Source organism: Littorina saxatilis, linkage group LG7 (assembly GCF_037325665.1).
Source record: "Littorina saxatilis isolate snail1 linkage group LG7, US_GU_Lsax_2.0, whole genome shotgun sequence".
In the NCBI taxonomy this organism is placed as follows: Eukaryota; Metazoa; Mollusca; class Gastropoda; order Littorinimorpha; family Littorinidae; genus Littorina; species Littorina saxatilis.
Window position 1 is genome coordinate 21224948 of NC_090251.1, and position 17451 is coordinate 21242398.

Consider the following 17451-nt stretch of genomic DNA (forward strand, 5'->3'; position numbering starts at 1 on the left):
TCATTCAGTCTTATTGACATTTAACCTTCACAATAGCATATATACAAAGATTTGTTGCTCTAAGACAAAATGTTAGAAAGTTATCCCAAAAGAATGCAAAATCGTCACCGATGTAACATGGAAACATCACTTTTGTAACAAAGAAACGGTTATGCTTTTTCCCACAAACTTTACTAAATGAAGCTGATTTTGCAACCAGAGTCTTCTTAGGTAAAATGCCAAACACTAAAACAGGAACAGAAAGAAAAAAAGCTGGACAAAATCAAGCAAACTTTGCCCCAAAAAAGAGAAACATTAATGAAAAGTTCATCACCGACGTAACTCGGAAACGAACAACCAGACATGTATTATAAGGTTTGACATGAAGAATGCAAATGTTCAAAAGTGGTTCATTCAATTGTTAAGACAATAAACCAAAGGCATTGGTTACATATAGAACAGTTGCCACTTGCAGTTAATTAATTTATTTTAAAAGAAATAATGCCCCCTGGCGTTGAAGGTGGGGTCACGAATCATGGTTGCATCAGATGTAGGGACTAAGGAAATATCATCGATCCCTGGAAAGCAATAGTAGTTCCCCTCCGGTTTCCTTCGAAGGAACGTTACCACCAGTTCATCAGGTCGAATCTCTTGCACCTGAAACATGCAAGTACCTGCGATTTCAACTAAAGATTGATGCAATATGTGTACTAGTTTCACTAACATGAATTTGTTTAATGTCTATCAAGATTTTGATGCATCCACATTCACTGGCTAAAAACAAAATAAAGTAATTATTTTGTTCAGACTTACCATTCCATTGAACATACAACTTTTACAATTAAAGAAAACATTGACACTTACCGTTCCTTTAAATGGATTTCGGAAATTTAATTTTGATCATAATTTTTTATATTTTTAATTTTCAGAGCTTGTTTTTAATCCAAATATAACACATTTATATGTTTTTGGAATCAGGAAATGATGTAAAATAAGATGAACGTAAATGTGGATCGTTTTATATAAAATAAAAAAAAATTACAATTTTCAGATTTTTAATGGCCAAAGTCATTAATTAATTTTTAAGCCACCAAGCTGAAATGCAATACCGAAGTCCGGCCTTCGTCGAAGATTGCTTTACAAAAATTTCAATCAATTTAATTGAAAAATGAGGGTGTGACAGTGCCGCCTCAACTTTTACAAAAAGCCGGATATGACGTCATCAAAAGTATTTGTCGAAAAAAAGAAAAAAAAACGTCCGGGGATATCATAGCCAGGAACTCTCATGTCAAATTTCATAAAGATCGGTCAAGTAGTTTAGTCTGAATCGCTCTACACACACACACGCACAGACAGACAGACACACACACACACATACACCACGACCCTCGTTTCGATTCCCCCTCTATGTTAAAACATTTAGTCAAGTTTTGACTAGGTGAAATCGAAAGAAAAACTATTATTAACAAATGTTTAGCCTAATTTTTCACTTCATAGAATATCATAGCAGCAAAAACTCACCTTTTCTCAAGAACCTTGGGTGTTGATCACTGTCGTAACAAAATCACAGACTTCGGAAACATTCTCGAAATCTTTCTTCGCTGCTGGAAGCTGAACTATTTCTCTCTGTAACTGCGCATGCGTAGTCACCCGCACCTCTAAGTCACTACGCGCAAAATAGTTCTAATCTTTCTTCAAAACTCTGAACATTATTTGCAAAACCGTTCACCATCGTAACTGAATTTTGAAGAAGCATGTCATATTGCACAACTTTCAACTTAGTTTGCAGATGCACTTTTGAGAAAATAATACTTAAATAACATTTAGCTTAGCGATTTTCTATGCCCTTTCATGTCAAGATCGTGTTGAAGATGAATATGCAAATTCTAAAGTTCAAATTTAGGACTTGTTGCTGTTGCACGCGTGTGGAAACCTATGTTACGACAGTGATGGCAAACTTTCAAGCGATTAATTTCGTTTAAAAAAACAATTCTGTGGACAAAATAACATTTCAACTGTCAAGTACACTTAAACCAAACACACATAACAAGAATAGCAGTCCTTGGACATTCTAAACGATTCTTGTAGTGAGGTGCAAAACTAGTTGATGGTTCATGTCACAGATCAGACCTCCATTTTTCACGCATCCAATCATTTCTTTCGCAAAACAACCTTTATAATAATCATGCAAAATACTCAGTTTTGTTTGTACTATTTCTTTATTCATTTCACTTCTCAAAAATACCAATATCATGATTTAAAATTCAGTATGTTTCAATTGTGGGCTAATTTGATTATGGCACACACAAAAGGTTCAGTTTCTGAGACGCACCCAACAGCAAGCCATGTAGTATTCTGTTTATCCTACATACTGTACTTACGTGTATTTTACTGAAAATGTCCTGCATTCGAGGCAGCTAAATTGAAGACGCTTGTTTTAGAACCTCGATCTCTTCTAAAGCCTCGTGCAATCTATTACGTCAAAGCAAAGAAACGTCACTCTGAAAGTGTGGCGTGACGTGTTAGTTCTAAAGATTCATCGAGGGTAATTAGCGAGCGCAATTTGTGTTTCTATAATGACGTTTGTCTCGGTGACTTTGGCATCATAAGCAGTGGAAAAACAGGTCCCTGCCAGACTTGCTTGACATGACCTCATTTACATGATATACACACGTGTGATTTGAACGATTATTATCTCACGGGTGTCTCTCTCACGTATGTAGGATAATCATGTTTTTGTCAGCAACAATGACCAGAATGGTCCATGTCGTTGACTGATTGCAGACGACGGTTCCCTTTCCGCATGAAGCCACGGAAATAACCGAACATTGAAAAACCCACGGACATGTATTACGGAGAAAACTCGGGATAACCGGATGTTTAGCATTACGTCAATATGCTAGGAATCATATGACGTCATGACGTATCATGCTTGCCTACGTAGATTGTATGTTCGAAAGTCTGACTTCTGTTGTGAATTCGCGTGGTGAAGACAGCGGTAAATCTGTAGATGATAAGAGAACAAGGATTGTCTCAGAAGAAACGACTAAATGTTTCAGACCGGTAACTTCATTTCAACATTGCACTATATATTGGACGTTCTATGTGACAGGAGAGTTTGCTGATTTTGTGTTAAACATTGGAGAGATCGTCTGCTAGAATCAGAGATAGGTCGCTTCAGATTGCAGCTTCTGGAAATTTGCAAGGTTTGTTGCCTGTTAAAGAACTGGATTTTACTGACACGTAATGTATGTCATGTACAGTAAGCAACAACAAAAACACACACAAAGCAAATGGCATCGTCTGTCGACTAGTCACAAAAACAAACCTGGCGAGGTATGCGTGTACTTTATACACGTCAGCCATTGTTGTTACAGTTTTGAGTCAACGTTATATTCTTCCGCAACAGGGTCCAATCGTCTGGGTTTCAAATGATGTCATGTTCTAAAAATAAATTCTAGTAATGATTATTTTTTAGCCCTCTTTATTCTTACTTCGAATAATCCACGTGTGATTTTGGTGTAATCAAAGTAGTTCGTTCTAATTTCTCACTTGTCTAAAAATAATAATAATAATAGATTTAATCCACCCCTCGGTTGCATTACAGGAGTTGTATAAAGATATTTTTTTCTCACTTTTCACAAGGTTCATTTCCGAGTGTTGGTTTGTGTGTGATTGATAATTACTTGTTGTGTAGAAGAAATTCTTCCGGCATAAGGGGCATACAAAGGGCGCAACGGCATTCACGTCCAAAAATCTTTCAAAAGTCACAACAGACACTTCCATCTGGATGAGAACACACTTGATATCCATTAGCTTTTTCAAGGTGCTCAAAGTCCTTAATTAGTATCTAATGGGTTGGCACCGTACACCTTTTTTTTCACACTTGCTGTCTTTCAAAGTAAATGTAAACAGGAAGCGACCTACCAACCTTACTTTTTTTGGCCCTGTCATCAGAAACAAATATACATGTATTTTTCTTTTTGGACTGTGTCAAACTCACGTTGTGTACAGGTCCGCGAGGCAGCCAGGCGGGGCGGAGCGGCGGTGATCTTGTACAACGACCCTGCTGACGTCAACATTAACGTGACCTACAACGTCTTCCCCGCCACCTGGTGGCTGCCTGGCGATGACGTAGAGCACGGAAATATCCGAACATCTTCGGGAGACCCCGCCACCCCGGGCTACGCAGCAACAGGTCAGGAGAACAGAACATTTTATGTCAGACATGAAGTTGTTCAAGAGAGAGAGGGAGGGAGGGAGGGAGGGAGGGAGGGAGGGAGAGGGGAGAGAGAGAGAGAGAGAGAGAGAGAGAGAGAGAGAGAGAGAGAGAGAGAGAGAGAGAGAGAGAGAGAGAGAGAGAGAGAGAGAGAGTTTGAAACGGCATTTTAGACGTGTAAAAGTCGACAGGTTTCTTGACAGAATGCATGTTCACCAGAAAGGAATGGATCCATTTTTATTCCGACGGTATCATCGTCGAGCCCTGGTGGCATTATCATAAGGGGGTACCTGTTCAGTATTTCTGTTATCTAGTTCAGTTTTAAAATTGTCGGCAGGGTTTTGCTGACTCGATTAAAAAAATAAATTGTGTTCTTCAAGAACACCAACTGATGCACCATTTACTAAAATGTCATGTACATCCTTAAGCAGACATGAGCGATATGAGGATATCAACGCCGAGGGTTATCTTTAAGAAGTAGGCTCTTTCTTACGCGGACAGCAAAATGACAGCCTGCGCCGTGAAAAGCTCACTCCTGACACGCTTGACTGAGCATGGCTCTTGATAAAACATTTTCCAGGAACTTTTACGTTTAAACTAGTGCGCTGTTAGCGGCTGGTGTTGAATGTGTATACAATTAAAGCGTAATTTGAAGCTTTCATTTCTCTTAATGTCTGCTATTTTTTCTGTTCAGTCAGATAGGATACATTTAACGCGGGAACCTCTTTTGCTAATTTGATTTTGGGGGATGTCTGGGTTGTAGGTTCCATTACATAGACACTACCTTATGTAAAATCGATCTCTTTATTGAATTTGCGATAACACTGGAACGTATCTGCCTAGTTTTTTTTCATGACGGGTAGTACATATAATGTCATCCATACCAGGATGGGTATACTATGATGTAATGTGTTAACAGAGGGAGCATACCGGATTCCCAAGAAACAGATGGATCTGCCGTCCATACCCTGTCACCCTGTGGGCTACAGGGATGCAAGAGTCCTGCTGCAGTAAGACCAGTGCATTCCATACTTTGTTCATCAGAACTGAGCAGATAAAGTCGACAGCGCACACGCATACACACACACGCACACACACACACACACACAGACACACACAGACACACACGCACACTCACACACATATACACACACTCACCCACACACACACACACACACACACACACACACACACACACACACACACAGACACACACATACACAGACACACACACATACACACACACATTCACACACACACACACACACACACACACACACACACACACACACACACAGAGTTGAGCAACCACACAGCAAGACATTTTACTAATCTATTTGAGATCTGATAATTTTGCAATCAAAATCTACCACGCGCGCGCGCACACACACACACACACACACACACACACACACACACACAGATAAACACACACGCTCACACACACACACGGACACACACATGCAAGCACGCATGCACGCACGCGCGCGCGCACACACACACGGACACACACACACACACACACACACACATGCAAGCACGCATGCACGAACGCGTGTGTGTGTATTTCTCAGTCAACTATATGTCAATAGGCAGTTAGGCAGTGAAGTAAATGTTAAAAATGGCTGTTGTTCATGGTTTTTTTCTTTCTCAAGTGAACATTCGCTTACTTTATGTATCGATTGAACACTGGATTTCCCCTCTTTGAGCCATGTGACGTCAGAGGCCGACAAAACTTCATATTTAGGCGGCCAGCCGAGACTACAAAATAGTGCATGTTTGTGTGCGTTCAATCATTAACAACTAAAAGGGATTTCTAACCAGAATCGATCGATACATAAACGTTATTTGTATTTTTGACCAAAATATGACATTTTACACAGATCTCGACTAGCCGGCGGTTTCGGAGGAACACCGACTGTCTTGATCTATGTAAAATGTCATATTTTGGTTAAACATACAAATAACGTCTAATATTACTAATATGAGTAGTTTTACAAAATAATCAAATAGAAACATAAACAAGTCGCGTAAGGCGAAATTACTACATTTAATCAAGCTGTGGAACTCACAGAATGAAATTGAACGTAGTCCGCCGCTTGTGCAAAAGGCAGTGAAAGTGACGAGCCTGTTTGGCGCGGTAGCGGTTGCGCTGTGCTTCATAGCACGCTTTACTGTACCTCTCTTCGTTTTAACTTTCTGAGCGTGTTTTTAATTCAAACATATCATATCTATATGTTTTTGGAATCAGGAACCGACAAGGAATAAAATGAAAGTTTTTAAAATTGATTTGGAAAATTTAATTTTGATCATAATTTTAATTTTTTTTTAATTTTCAGAGCTTGTTTTTAATTCAAATATAACATATTTATATGTTTTTGGAATCAGAAAATGATGAAGAATAAGGTGAACGTAAATTTGGATCGTTTTATAAAAAAACCTGTTTTTTTTTTAAATTTTCAGATTTTTAATGACCAAAGTCATTAATTAATTTTTAAGCCACCAAGCTGAAATGCAATACTGAAGTCCGGCCTTCGTCGAAGATTGCTTTGCCAAAATTTCAATCAATTTGATTGAAAAATGAGGGTGTGACAGTGCCGCCTCAACTTTTACAAAAAGCCGGATATGACGTCATCAAAGACATTTATCGAAAAAATGAAAAAAAACATCCGGGGATATCATACCCAGGAACTCTCATGTAAAATTTCATAAAGATCGGTCCAGTAGTTTACTCTGAATCGCTCTACACACACACACGCACTCACACACACACACACACACATACACACATACACCATGACCCTCGTCTCGATTCCCCCTCTACTTGACAAAATGTAACAAGTCGCGTAAGGCGAAAATACAACATTTAGTCAAGTAGCTGTCGAACTCACAGAATGAAACTGAACGCAATGCAACGCAGCAAGACCGTATACAGCTCGTAGCATCGTCAGTCCACCGCTCATGGCAAAGGCAGTGAAATTGACAAGAAGAGCGGGGTAGTAGTTGCGCTCAGAAGGATAGCACGCTTTTCTGTACCTCTCTTCGTTTTAACTTTCTGAGCGTGTTTTCAATCCAAACATATCATATCTATTATGTTTTTGGAATCAAGAACCGACAAGGAATAAGATGAAAGTGTTTTTAAATTGATTTCGAAAATTTAATTTTGATAATAATTTTTATATTTTTAATTTTCAGAGCTTGTTTTTAATCCAAATATAACATATTTATATGTTTTTGGAATCAGAGAATGATGGAGAATAAGATGAACGTAAATTTGGATTGTTTTATAAAAAAAATAATTTTTTTACAATTTTCAGATTTTTAATGACCAAAGTCATAAATTAATTTTTAAGCCACCAAGCTGAAATGCAATACGAAGTCCGGGCTTTGTCGGAGATTACTTGACCAAAATTTCAACCAATTTGGTTGAAAAATGAGAGCGTGACAGTGCCGCCTCAACTTTCACGAAAAGCCGGATATGACGTCATCAAAGACATTTATCAAAAAAATGAAAAAAACGTCTGAGGATATCATACCCAGGAACTCTCATGTCAAATTTCATAAAGATCGGTCCAGTAGTTTAGTCTGAATCGCTCTACACACACACACAGACAGACAGACAGACAGACACACACATACACCACGACCCTCGTCTCGATTCCCCCCTCTATGTTAAAACATTTGGTCAAAACTTGACTAAATGTAAAAAGGAGAGGCGAAGAGCTTCTTTACATAATTTAGAAATGTATTGAATATGGGCTGTGTGATTGTATGCTTTATTGTGTTTTCCCGTTGTTTTTTGTTTTTTTGTTTGTTGTTGTTGTTGTTGTTGTTGTTGTTGTTGTTGTTGTTGTTGTTGTTGTTGTTGTTGTTGAAGATGCACAGTTTTGTATGGTTGATGTTATTTGATGTTGCTGTCTGATGTTGTCGTGTACCCCACACCAATTTTTTTTTTTTACTAATTTTCCTTAAACTTTCAAGCGAGCACAGTGGCCGCGGGGCTAAGAACGACCGAATTCAAACACTGTCAACTATCAGCGTGATGTGCATATGTGGTGTGTGTGTGTGTGTGTGTGTGTTGGTGTGGAGTTAAAATGGATGATCCAGGCAGGTGCCAAGGTCGTGCTAGACAATGATGACAGCGTGTGTCGTGCAGGAACCTGGATGGGGAGTCGGCGCCCGAGGAATGGCAGGGCAAGCTCGGCATCGACTACATGATAGCCACCGGCACCGAGGGGGCTCTGTGAGTTCCTTTCTATCGCTTCATCATAGCACTAAGCTTATCTGTAGATGAGAGGAGAGGAGATGAGACATTCTAACAAGATAAGACGTGATAAGATAAGAACAGATAAGAAAAGATAAGCATTTGTTTACGTGGTTTATGGAATGAGCATACAAATGTGGGAATTTCATTTTTGTGTGTCCAGCCACTGCTCGATGAGGAAAGATCAGTTCAGAAGTGGATGAGTGTGTGTGTCACGTGTGTGTGTGTGTGTGTGTGTGTGTGTGTGTGTGTGTGTTTGACAGTGTGTATTATTTGCTTTTGCCAGTGGGGTCCACAATAACGTGTATCCATTTACTTTCTGTTTGTGCATGCATGCGGGGTGCGTGCGTTAGTGCATGTCTGTGTAAGCACAGTGTGTATTGATGATAAATGTTGTTTTTAGCCCTCACGGTTTAACCATTAGGGGTATAATCCCGGGTCCCCGACTTTAGATGATTTAGAGAAGTTTTTTTATGATGAATAAATTAAAGGGGCCGCCGCGAAGGAAGTTTTGCAAAACGATAGCGTGTGTCCGTTTACTTTTTGTTTGTATGCTTGTGTGTGTGTGTGCGTGCGTCTGTGTGTGATTCATGGTGTGTTTGATGTGTGCGCGTGCATGCTTGCGTGTGTCTGTGTATGCGTGCCTGCACTATGTGTGTGTGTGTGTGTGTGTGTGTGTGTGTGTGTGTGTGTGTGTGTGTCCGGTGTTTGTAATGACCTGCTTGTGCATGTGTACAGTAAAGCCTAGCAATTATTTTGTGCAAGCCAGTGACTGTGACGCATGTTACACGTAGTGTATGTGATGGTGTGTTCAGGCCAGTGGAGCTGACCGTCAAGAACACACTGGACACACGCAGAGTCTACAACGTCGTGGCCAGTCTCAAGGGAGCCACGGAACCAGGTCAACATTTTATATCCTGTTTGCTTTAGTTTCAGTTTTAGTATTACATCATCACCGGTCACAAGAGGACCCTTTGGTGAGAGGACCGTCCACTAACACAGGACACCTCCTAATGTCGTTCGATCTATGAAATACAGATAGCAGTGTCCATTCCCCAAAAAGACACTTGCACCGAAGGGACACTCTAGGCCTAATGTTGATAAGAAAGGTTGTCCTTGTAGACAGGTTCTATTTAAATCTGTCAAGAAGGTATTTTTCCCGAACCAGTTTGGATTATCTAACTTAGTTTTCGACTGTGTGTGTACGTGTGTGTGTGTGTGTGTGTGTGTGTGCCGGTGTGTGTGTGTGTGTCTGTGTACATGTATAACCATTGAGCTGTGGGTTAATTGGGTACACATGCAGGCTGAACATATGTTGACACAAAAGATTTAATTTTATCAATTTGTCAACCAAGCTTTGAACCCAAACCCTGTTGGTGTCGTGGCAGAGCGCGTGGTGCTGGTGGGGAACCACCGAGACGCAGTGGCCTATGGAGCGCTTGACCCTGGCTCTGGTACCGCCGTTATGCTGGAGCTGGCTAGAGCCTTTGCTGCCGTCACTCGCCAAGGTATCTCTCTTTATATTAGGCAAAAAAAAAAAAGGTCTGTTTACGGTAACATAGGCCAAAAAAATAGGGTCGGTAGGTCGGGATTTTTTTTTTTCTTTTTTTTTTTCCAAAAAACCATATTTTTACGTTATTTTGCCAAAAAAACAAGATTTTTTTCTTCTTTTTTTTCCCCCCCCCAAATGCCCAAAAAAAGTCTAGGGTCGCGCGAAAAAACTAGGGTCGGTCGGGTTACCGTAAACAGACCTATTTTTTGGGGGGGCCTTACATGTATACTGTGATAATTGTGATCAAAACTCACATCTTATTTTCCTGGTGGTAATCATCAGTGTTGATAATTATGAACACAATGCTGATTTTGATTACTATTTGTGTTGCAAGTACATGTTTGTGTTTGTAAGAGTGACAAGGAAATTCCCTGGCATAGAAAACCATTGTTAGGTCATAACCCCAATTTTTGACTCAATTTAGTAAACTAATGATGAGTGTTAGGCTGTCCAGATGGCTGACCAAGCCAGAAGGCAGTGTGCAGGCAAAAAACAAACCCAACAACACCTGAAAATGATTTTTTCGGATAAATTGAAGCTAGTCAGAGCTAGCTTTGAAACTTTGCACACTTTTAAAGTTTGATGACCTCCAGATATGCCACAAGGCTGGTTGACTCTCGTACATTTTTAAGGTCATGAAGGGGTTTAGTTCGTGTCAAAAATGATAAAATGATCATTTTTTTCGGTTGTTATTGGACCCAGAGGTATGAAACTTTACACTTTTTCATTTCGCTGACGTTTTTGAAGCTAGATCTTTGAAACGTCTCACACTTCCATTACATGGTTTGATTACATCCAGAGATGATCAGTCTTGTTTGCACTGCCACTGGAGTAAATTTTGGGTCCAGCAATGAACAAAATGTGTTTGACGACCCAAGTTTGGCTGATCCTGGTCAAATTGTATGGTTAATATATAGGGGTTGATAAGTGGGCAATTACTATTTCCTTGAACGAATATATGGAGTCAAGGCAGCAGTTCATTTGTTTCTGGTTTATATTTTGTTCTATGCCGAAGGTGAGTCATGTGAGCAGTTGCTCTTCTTGTTTGTGCTACTATAGTGCTGCTGGAAGTTTGAATAGATGGGGAAGAAATGAAGGGGAAGGTAGAGATTGACTCGAAAAGGGGGGGGGGGGGGGGTACGCCGCGAGGGCACATACATCTATCCTCCATTACTATTATTTATATGTGCCTAGCTGTTACGGTTGAGAGGGGCGGGGAGCATGGCGCTGGCTTGACAGGCAGGTTGCTAAATGGAGTTGGCTTCTCGGCGGAGAAAGTGGGATTAGATGTGACTCCTAACAAAGCAGAACGAATACCTAATTACAGAGATGTGTTTGCTTTGTGACTGTTGAGGGTGGCAGCCACGGCGCACGGTGATGTTCTGCAGCTGGGCAGCTGAGGAGTTTGGTCTCATTGGATCCACTGAGTGGGTGGAGGTAACTCCATCTGTCATCAATCAGCTTGTAGTTATATATTTGTTGTGCCTTTTTTTGTTCAATACATGTATATCTATATTTTCTGTTGAAAGTGTTTTCTGTAGTAACGGTTCGTGAGAATATTTTCCATATCCATCCTTTTTGAAAGAAGTCAAAACAAATTCTGTCGTTTATAATGAAGCAGATATTGTAGTGTACATGTACAAATCAGAATACCCATGTCTCACACACCAAATTATGCTCGCACCCCAGGTTGTTTGCCTTCATTACTGAGTAGTTAGCTAAGGTCCTGCTCACAATGAAAAGATACTTTTTTCTATGGCTCTATTTGTCCCATCGGAATATCCGAGTTCTACCTTTATCATTATGAGGGTATATGTTACAGTTATAATCTGTGTAACCAGGGAATACGTGTATTAACTAAACTATTTTAGGTAATACATGAATTAACTGGTTTTTTCCGTCAGTATTACCTAGTTGGGTAAAGATCCCACGATTGACAAAAGGGTCTTCCCTGGCAAAATTGTATAGGCATAGATAAAAAATGTCCACCAAAATACCCATGTGACTTGGAATAATAGGCCGTGAAAAGTAGGATATGCGCCGAAATGGCTGCGATCTGCTGGTCGATGTGAATGCGTGATGTATTGTGTAAAAAATTCCATCTCACACGGCATAAATAGATCCCTGCGCCTTGCAATGAGTCCGAGTCTGGAGATACGCGCGCGATATAAGACTTCATAATAAATAAATAAAAGTATTCCCTGGTTTCACAGATTAACTGTAACATATATAAATTCTGACTCATTGTAACAAATTATCATATCAAAGGATGAAAGTTGTTTGCTCATTTTAGTGCTTCTTTTTCTCTCATGTTAATGCCTGTATTGAGATCACTCACTTCTCTTGGTTTCTCAGACACTGCAATTTAGTACTCTGTTAACTGTTAATAGACGAAACTTAGTACTCTGTTAATAGACGAAACTTAGTACTCTGTTAATAGACGAATTCCGGAAATAACTCTGCCAGGTTAATTTGTATGTGTTGTGAAAGAGTGACCGACACGACGTTCGCTTGTAATTGGCTTATAATGTCACACAGGAATGCAATGCATCAATGTTTCCAAGAGTATTTACTCTTTCACAACTCATACAAACCCGACACAGTAATTTCCGAACATACTTTGTTCTTTTGAACATTTTTCTTCAAAAATGGTTTGCACTGTGTGGGTGCAGGAGAAGCGGCGGTGGCTGAGTGACCATGCTGTGGCCTACCTCAACCTGGACACGGTGCTGCAGGGAAACTACACCTTCGACATGAGCGCTACCCCTTCACTCAAAGCAGCTGGGATGCGGGCAGCTAGCAAGGTGCGCTAACGCAACATGTTATTGATGCAGCAGCTTTTACTTAGTTACATTATTCATTTCTTAAATTTGCTGTTGTTTTAAATAAATAAACTTTATGTTGAGTTTCAGTGCGTTTACTTTCAGCAAGTCTTTATATATATTTATGGTAATGAGTGCAAAGCAAAAACAAGAAGGAAATCGTGTAACAAGTAAATGAAAACAAGCAAGTGATTTAAGTTTACTGCTCATGGCCACGTTGGTGACATTTAATCTAATTGCCTTAATATACGTACTAAAGTTCTCATTATTTAAAACAAGTTGAAACACTAGTCCAAAGTTTTTTTAGTGACGCTTTCATGGTTTGTCAGTTGAGAACAAGTTTGCACATTCAAGCAAAATTTGGATCTTTTTATGACAAAAAACCCCCAGTAACAGCTTGTAAATACGTGAGATCGTCTTGTCCAGAATGTTTGTAGGCCAATGAATGCATGTGGCTGTTGACCTGACATAGGGGGATGGTGTTGCAGGTGCCAGACCCCCACGATAACTCCACCACAGTGCTGGATGTGTGGCGACAACGAGTGCACGATGACAGAAGTCCTCATCAACCTTGGTATCATTGATGCTTGCCACTCAACTAAAAATGTGCTATCTTTTCTTGCTGTTTTGTTTTGTTTTTGAAAATACAGAACGCTTGTTGTAAAAAAACAAAAAACTCCTTTTTTTAGTTTTTGATTTGCTTTTTGGTAAACCATACGTATGCTTTCAAGAGTAAATTTCTGTCTTTTTTCATCCACTTCATTAAAATATTGTGCCTGGACATAAAGGGATGGCCAGACATCACATGTTATTTGTTGGTTACCTATCTGTGAACCAGCGTCAATAACAGAATTCTGGAAATAACTCTGTCCCGATGATATTTATGGGCTGTGGAAAACTTGTATTGTTAGAAGGTTAGGCAACCTGATTAATATCAATAAAGCTCATTGGAGACGTTGGCGCCACAATGGCTCATGAGCTCTAGGTAAAATTAAGTGGTCTCTGCACTATTTTCTCCTTGTGCAGGATTCGTCGGCCTGTGTCAGACACAGATCTGCAACCCTTTGTCCATCTGCTGGGGGTACCGGTCACTCACTCCAGGTATTCATTTGTGGTAAGCTCTGTCTTCTTCTTTCCCCTAATTTTTGGATGATTAATGAGATGAGGATGATTATAATGATGATGCTATGGATTTCCAATTTGGTTTGAGACTTCTTGTTTCTATCTTTCCTGCTATGTCTTAGCTGCCTCTCTGTCCTTGCTCGGACAGGAAGCAAAACAAGAATTCATTGAAAAGCCCAAAAGATCTGTGATGCTTTACATGATGATTTACACGGTAACAAAGATACCTTTAAGATCTTGTCACAGAGGTGTTCACAGCACAATCATTTTTTCCTTGCCCAGGAAGAGGATGGAGTGCTGGTCTACCACGTAAGGAACTACCCGCTGTACCATACAGTGTACGACACCATGCCGCTAGCTGCCATGATGGACCCCAACTTTGCCGTCAGCAAGGCAGTGGCCGCCATCATGGCCGAACTGACCAGGGATCTGGCCGATTCTCTCATCCTCCCAATCCAGCCCCGAGACTACGCTCTTGACATTATGATGCATCTAAAAGAGCCAATGCAAAAAGCTGCAGACAAGTTTAATAATTCTGTTTGTGAGTGCATTTGATACCAAAACTGTATCTTGCTAATCTAACTACACATTAGCATTTAATCAAACTTGTGGAAGGTTACTTCCGTTCTTTTGCCCAACTGCTTTTAAAACAAAATCGTAATCGAAGTTACAGATGGAAAAAAAAAAAACACCTGAAGAAATATTTTAGCTTTTTTTTTAACTGTACAAATGGAAGCATGAAGTTGCTATTTCTGACCTTTTCTGTTTTGTGGCAAACATGATTAACATAAACTTATTTTCAATCAATACTTTCTCTTCCTTACAAGAAGTACAAATGCTCCTTGTTTGTTTTGAGTCTTTATGTGAGGGGAAAATCTGTGGAGAAAAAAATAAATGAAATGCTGTTTGACTCCATGTAAATGAACTCACAAACTTCAAACTTCCTTGAGAACTCTCCATTTTAGCCAAGGATGCATACATGATAACAATGTACAGCCACTTTATCATTTCTCTTTTTAATAAGAGATGGCATCACTAGATCAATTATCAATTAAATTCATAGCCGCCACAAGCCTTGATCAAGAGGTAGTTAATATGCACGAAGATTTCAATATTTTTTTGCTTCTTTTTCAGTTTATCTTCAATCTGCTTTGGATGACTTTTTGAAATCTTCACAAGATCTTCAGAAAGAGATTGATAATCAAGACATGTTAAAGTAAGTATAATAAACATGAAGACTGCATACTCATACAAAGTTGTCTCGAAACAATAAGCCAGTACTGAAGCTAGCTAACACTGAATAATTAACAGACTAAGGACAAGAGTTAACAGAAACTTAATTGTTTAAATTGTCTTAGATTTCAGTTACTTCCTTAACCTTCACCGGATCACGCTTTGAACTGCACAGACCCGATGATGTCGGTCGTGTTCGACCCATACTTTAGAAGGAAGATTTAACGTTTAAAGTATGGGTCGTGTCCTACGTCATCCGATTAGGGATTAACTCTTTACTGCCACTTTGCAGTGGGTGGGTCATACACGACCCACGCCATCCGAATAGAGATAAATATAGTAAAATCCTTCTTTTAATTACATATGGGTCACCCACGACTCACATCATCCGGACTGTCCGGTTCAAATTATGTCATTATTTATTTACAAAATTAATCCTTCAGAAAGTGGTCGATGGTGTTTGATGATTAGGGGAAGGGCTCCTAATATGGACCACTTTTTGTTTCATGCTAATAACTAGCTTGTTTTCTTGCGAAGAAGTTTCATTTTGTGTTTGGTAGTCCTAATCTCTCTTAAGTGAACCGTTAGGCCTAATTAGAGTGAAATAGCTTTGATAGACATTCAGCAAAAATTAAATACAGAACAAATCACAAATGGTCCATATTAGGCGCCCAGGCTCCTAATATGGACCAGTGAAGCGGCCTTCACGAATCACTGTCAAAAGCCCCCTATACTTCAAAATAACATGTTACAACTTATTGTGCATGTCAGACTAATTCAAATATGCTTTAGATTTATCTGTTTCGGGTTGATGAGAGCATTATTTGAAGCACACCAGGAAACTAAACAAGCATATCAAAATCACAGTGAAAATAAGTGAAATTATCAACTTCCACAAAAAGAAGACAATTTGATATATATTTTTTGAAAGCTCGAGGGCTAGTTATAGGTTATTTTCAGCAAGCTTCCTAATGAATTAATGGAAATAGCCTTTAGCTTTTATTTTCTTCGATTTGTTGAAGGTGGTCCATATTAGGGAACTCACACATACTTTGAGATTTTGCTATTATTTTTTTGTTTGCAGTAAAAACTCGGGGTCAAAACTGCTAAAATGTAACAAATACGGTCTTAGCTGTCATATATAGCAATTTTTGTGTGATAAAAGCTTTGGCTGTGGACAGAAACGAGTCCGTTTCAGGCGTCAAATTTAGAGTGAACGCTGCCAAAAGTGAAAAAAAGAGAAAAAGCCTAACGGTTTTGAGGTTTGTGTTTCTGCAACTGTTTTGACATGTGCAAGTTATCCAGAGAGGGTGAATACAGCGAATGAAATTGTTTTGATCGCTCTAGCGCTGTTAGTTTGTCAGATCAAGAGGTGGTCCATATTAGGAGCCGATCCAAATTAGGAGCCCTTCCCCTACATTAAGTTTCAATCAAAAACTCCCAATAGTTTTAGCGATACATAGAGAAGCCATGTAGTATTCTTTTTATCCTACATACTGTACTTACGAGCATTTTCCCACAGTAGAGGCGTCCAAACTGAAGACACTTCTTTTGGGCCCTCATCTATTCCAAAGCCTTGTGCAATCTTTGACTTCAAAACAAAGACACATGCATCCCTCTTGAAAGTGAAGCGCGACATGAAAGTTCTAAAACTTCTACCAAGAGAAACAGCATAGCGTAAAAGGTTTCCATAATGACGTTTGTCTTGGTGACTCTAGCATCATAAGCAGGTCCCTGCCGAACTAGTTTGACATGACCTCGATCATTTATATGATATACACACCTGTGGTTTGAACAATATTGTTATCTCTTGAGTGGTCTCACTCACCTATGTAGGATAAAGATACTTTTGGTGAGGCTCTGCACTGTCCATGCATGACACAGGAAGCACATTGAAGGTTGAACAGAATAAAACTAAGATTAAAAAAATATCAAGCTCTACTTAAAGCATGCTTTTGTATTTTGCAGCCTATTTGAAATACAGCGGCTGAACGACAAACTGATGCTGTTCGAAAGAGAATTTGTTGATCACAAAGAAGGGTAAGTGAAAGCCAGAACTGTATGCAATGCAGAAGTTCAAGTAGAGGTCGAAGTGAATGCCTAATCAGAATTCTTGTCCGTCTCTTAATTATGTGTGTCCAGGTCAACATACTCATAAATGTTTCGTTTTGTCTATAATGGAACATTCGGTTCCATATTCTTTCTTGTACTTTGATCTTGTATACAATAGAACTCACTTTTTAAGAGTCACCCTCCAGTT

General features: G+C 39.4%; 1 protein-coding gene across 3 annotated transcripts in view; it reads left to right on the forward strand.

The window, feature by feature from the left end:
* Positions 1-17451, forward strand: part of LOC138970889 (N-acetylated-alpha-linked acidic dipeptidase 2-like) — a 42618-nt gene that overhangs the window by 23794 nt on the left and 1373 nt on the right. For all 3 annotated transcript variants that reach the window (XM_070343466.1, XM_070343465.1, XM_070343464.1), the window contains exons 6-17: positions 3994-4177; positions 5118-5208; positions 8355-8441; positions 9278-9363; positions 9851-9970; positions 11369-11451; positions 12687-12818; positions 13325-13410; positions 13863-13950; positions 14241-14499; positions 15093-15174; positions 17160-17231. In XM_070343466.1, the coding sequence (XP_070199567.1) occupies positions 3994-4177; positions 5118-5208; positions 8355-8441; positions 9278-9363; positions 9851-9970; positions 11369-11451; positions 12687-12818; positions 13325-13410; positions 13863-13950; positions 14241-14499; positions 15093-15174; positions 17160-17231 (1370 nt within the window). The remainder of the gene's footprint in view (positions 1-3993; positions 4178-5117; positions 5209-8354; positions 8442-9277; positions 9364-9850; positions 9971-11368; positions 11452-12686; positions 12819-13324; positions 13411-13862; positions 13951-14240; positions 14500-15092; positions 15175-17159; positions 17232-17451) is intronic.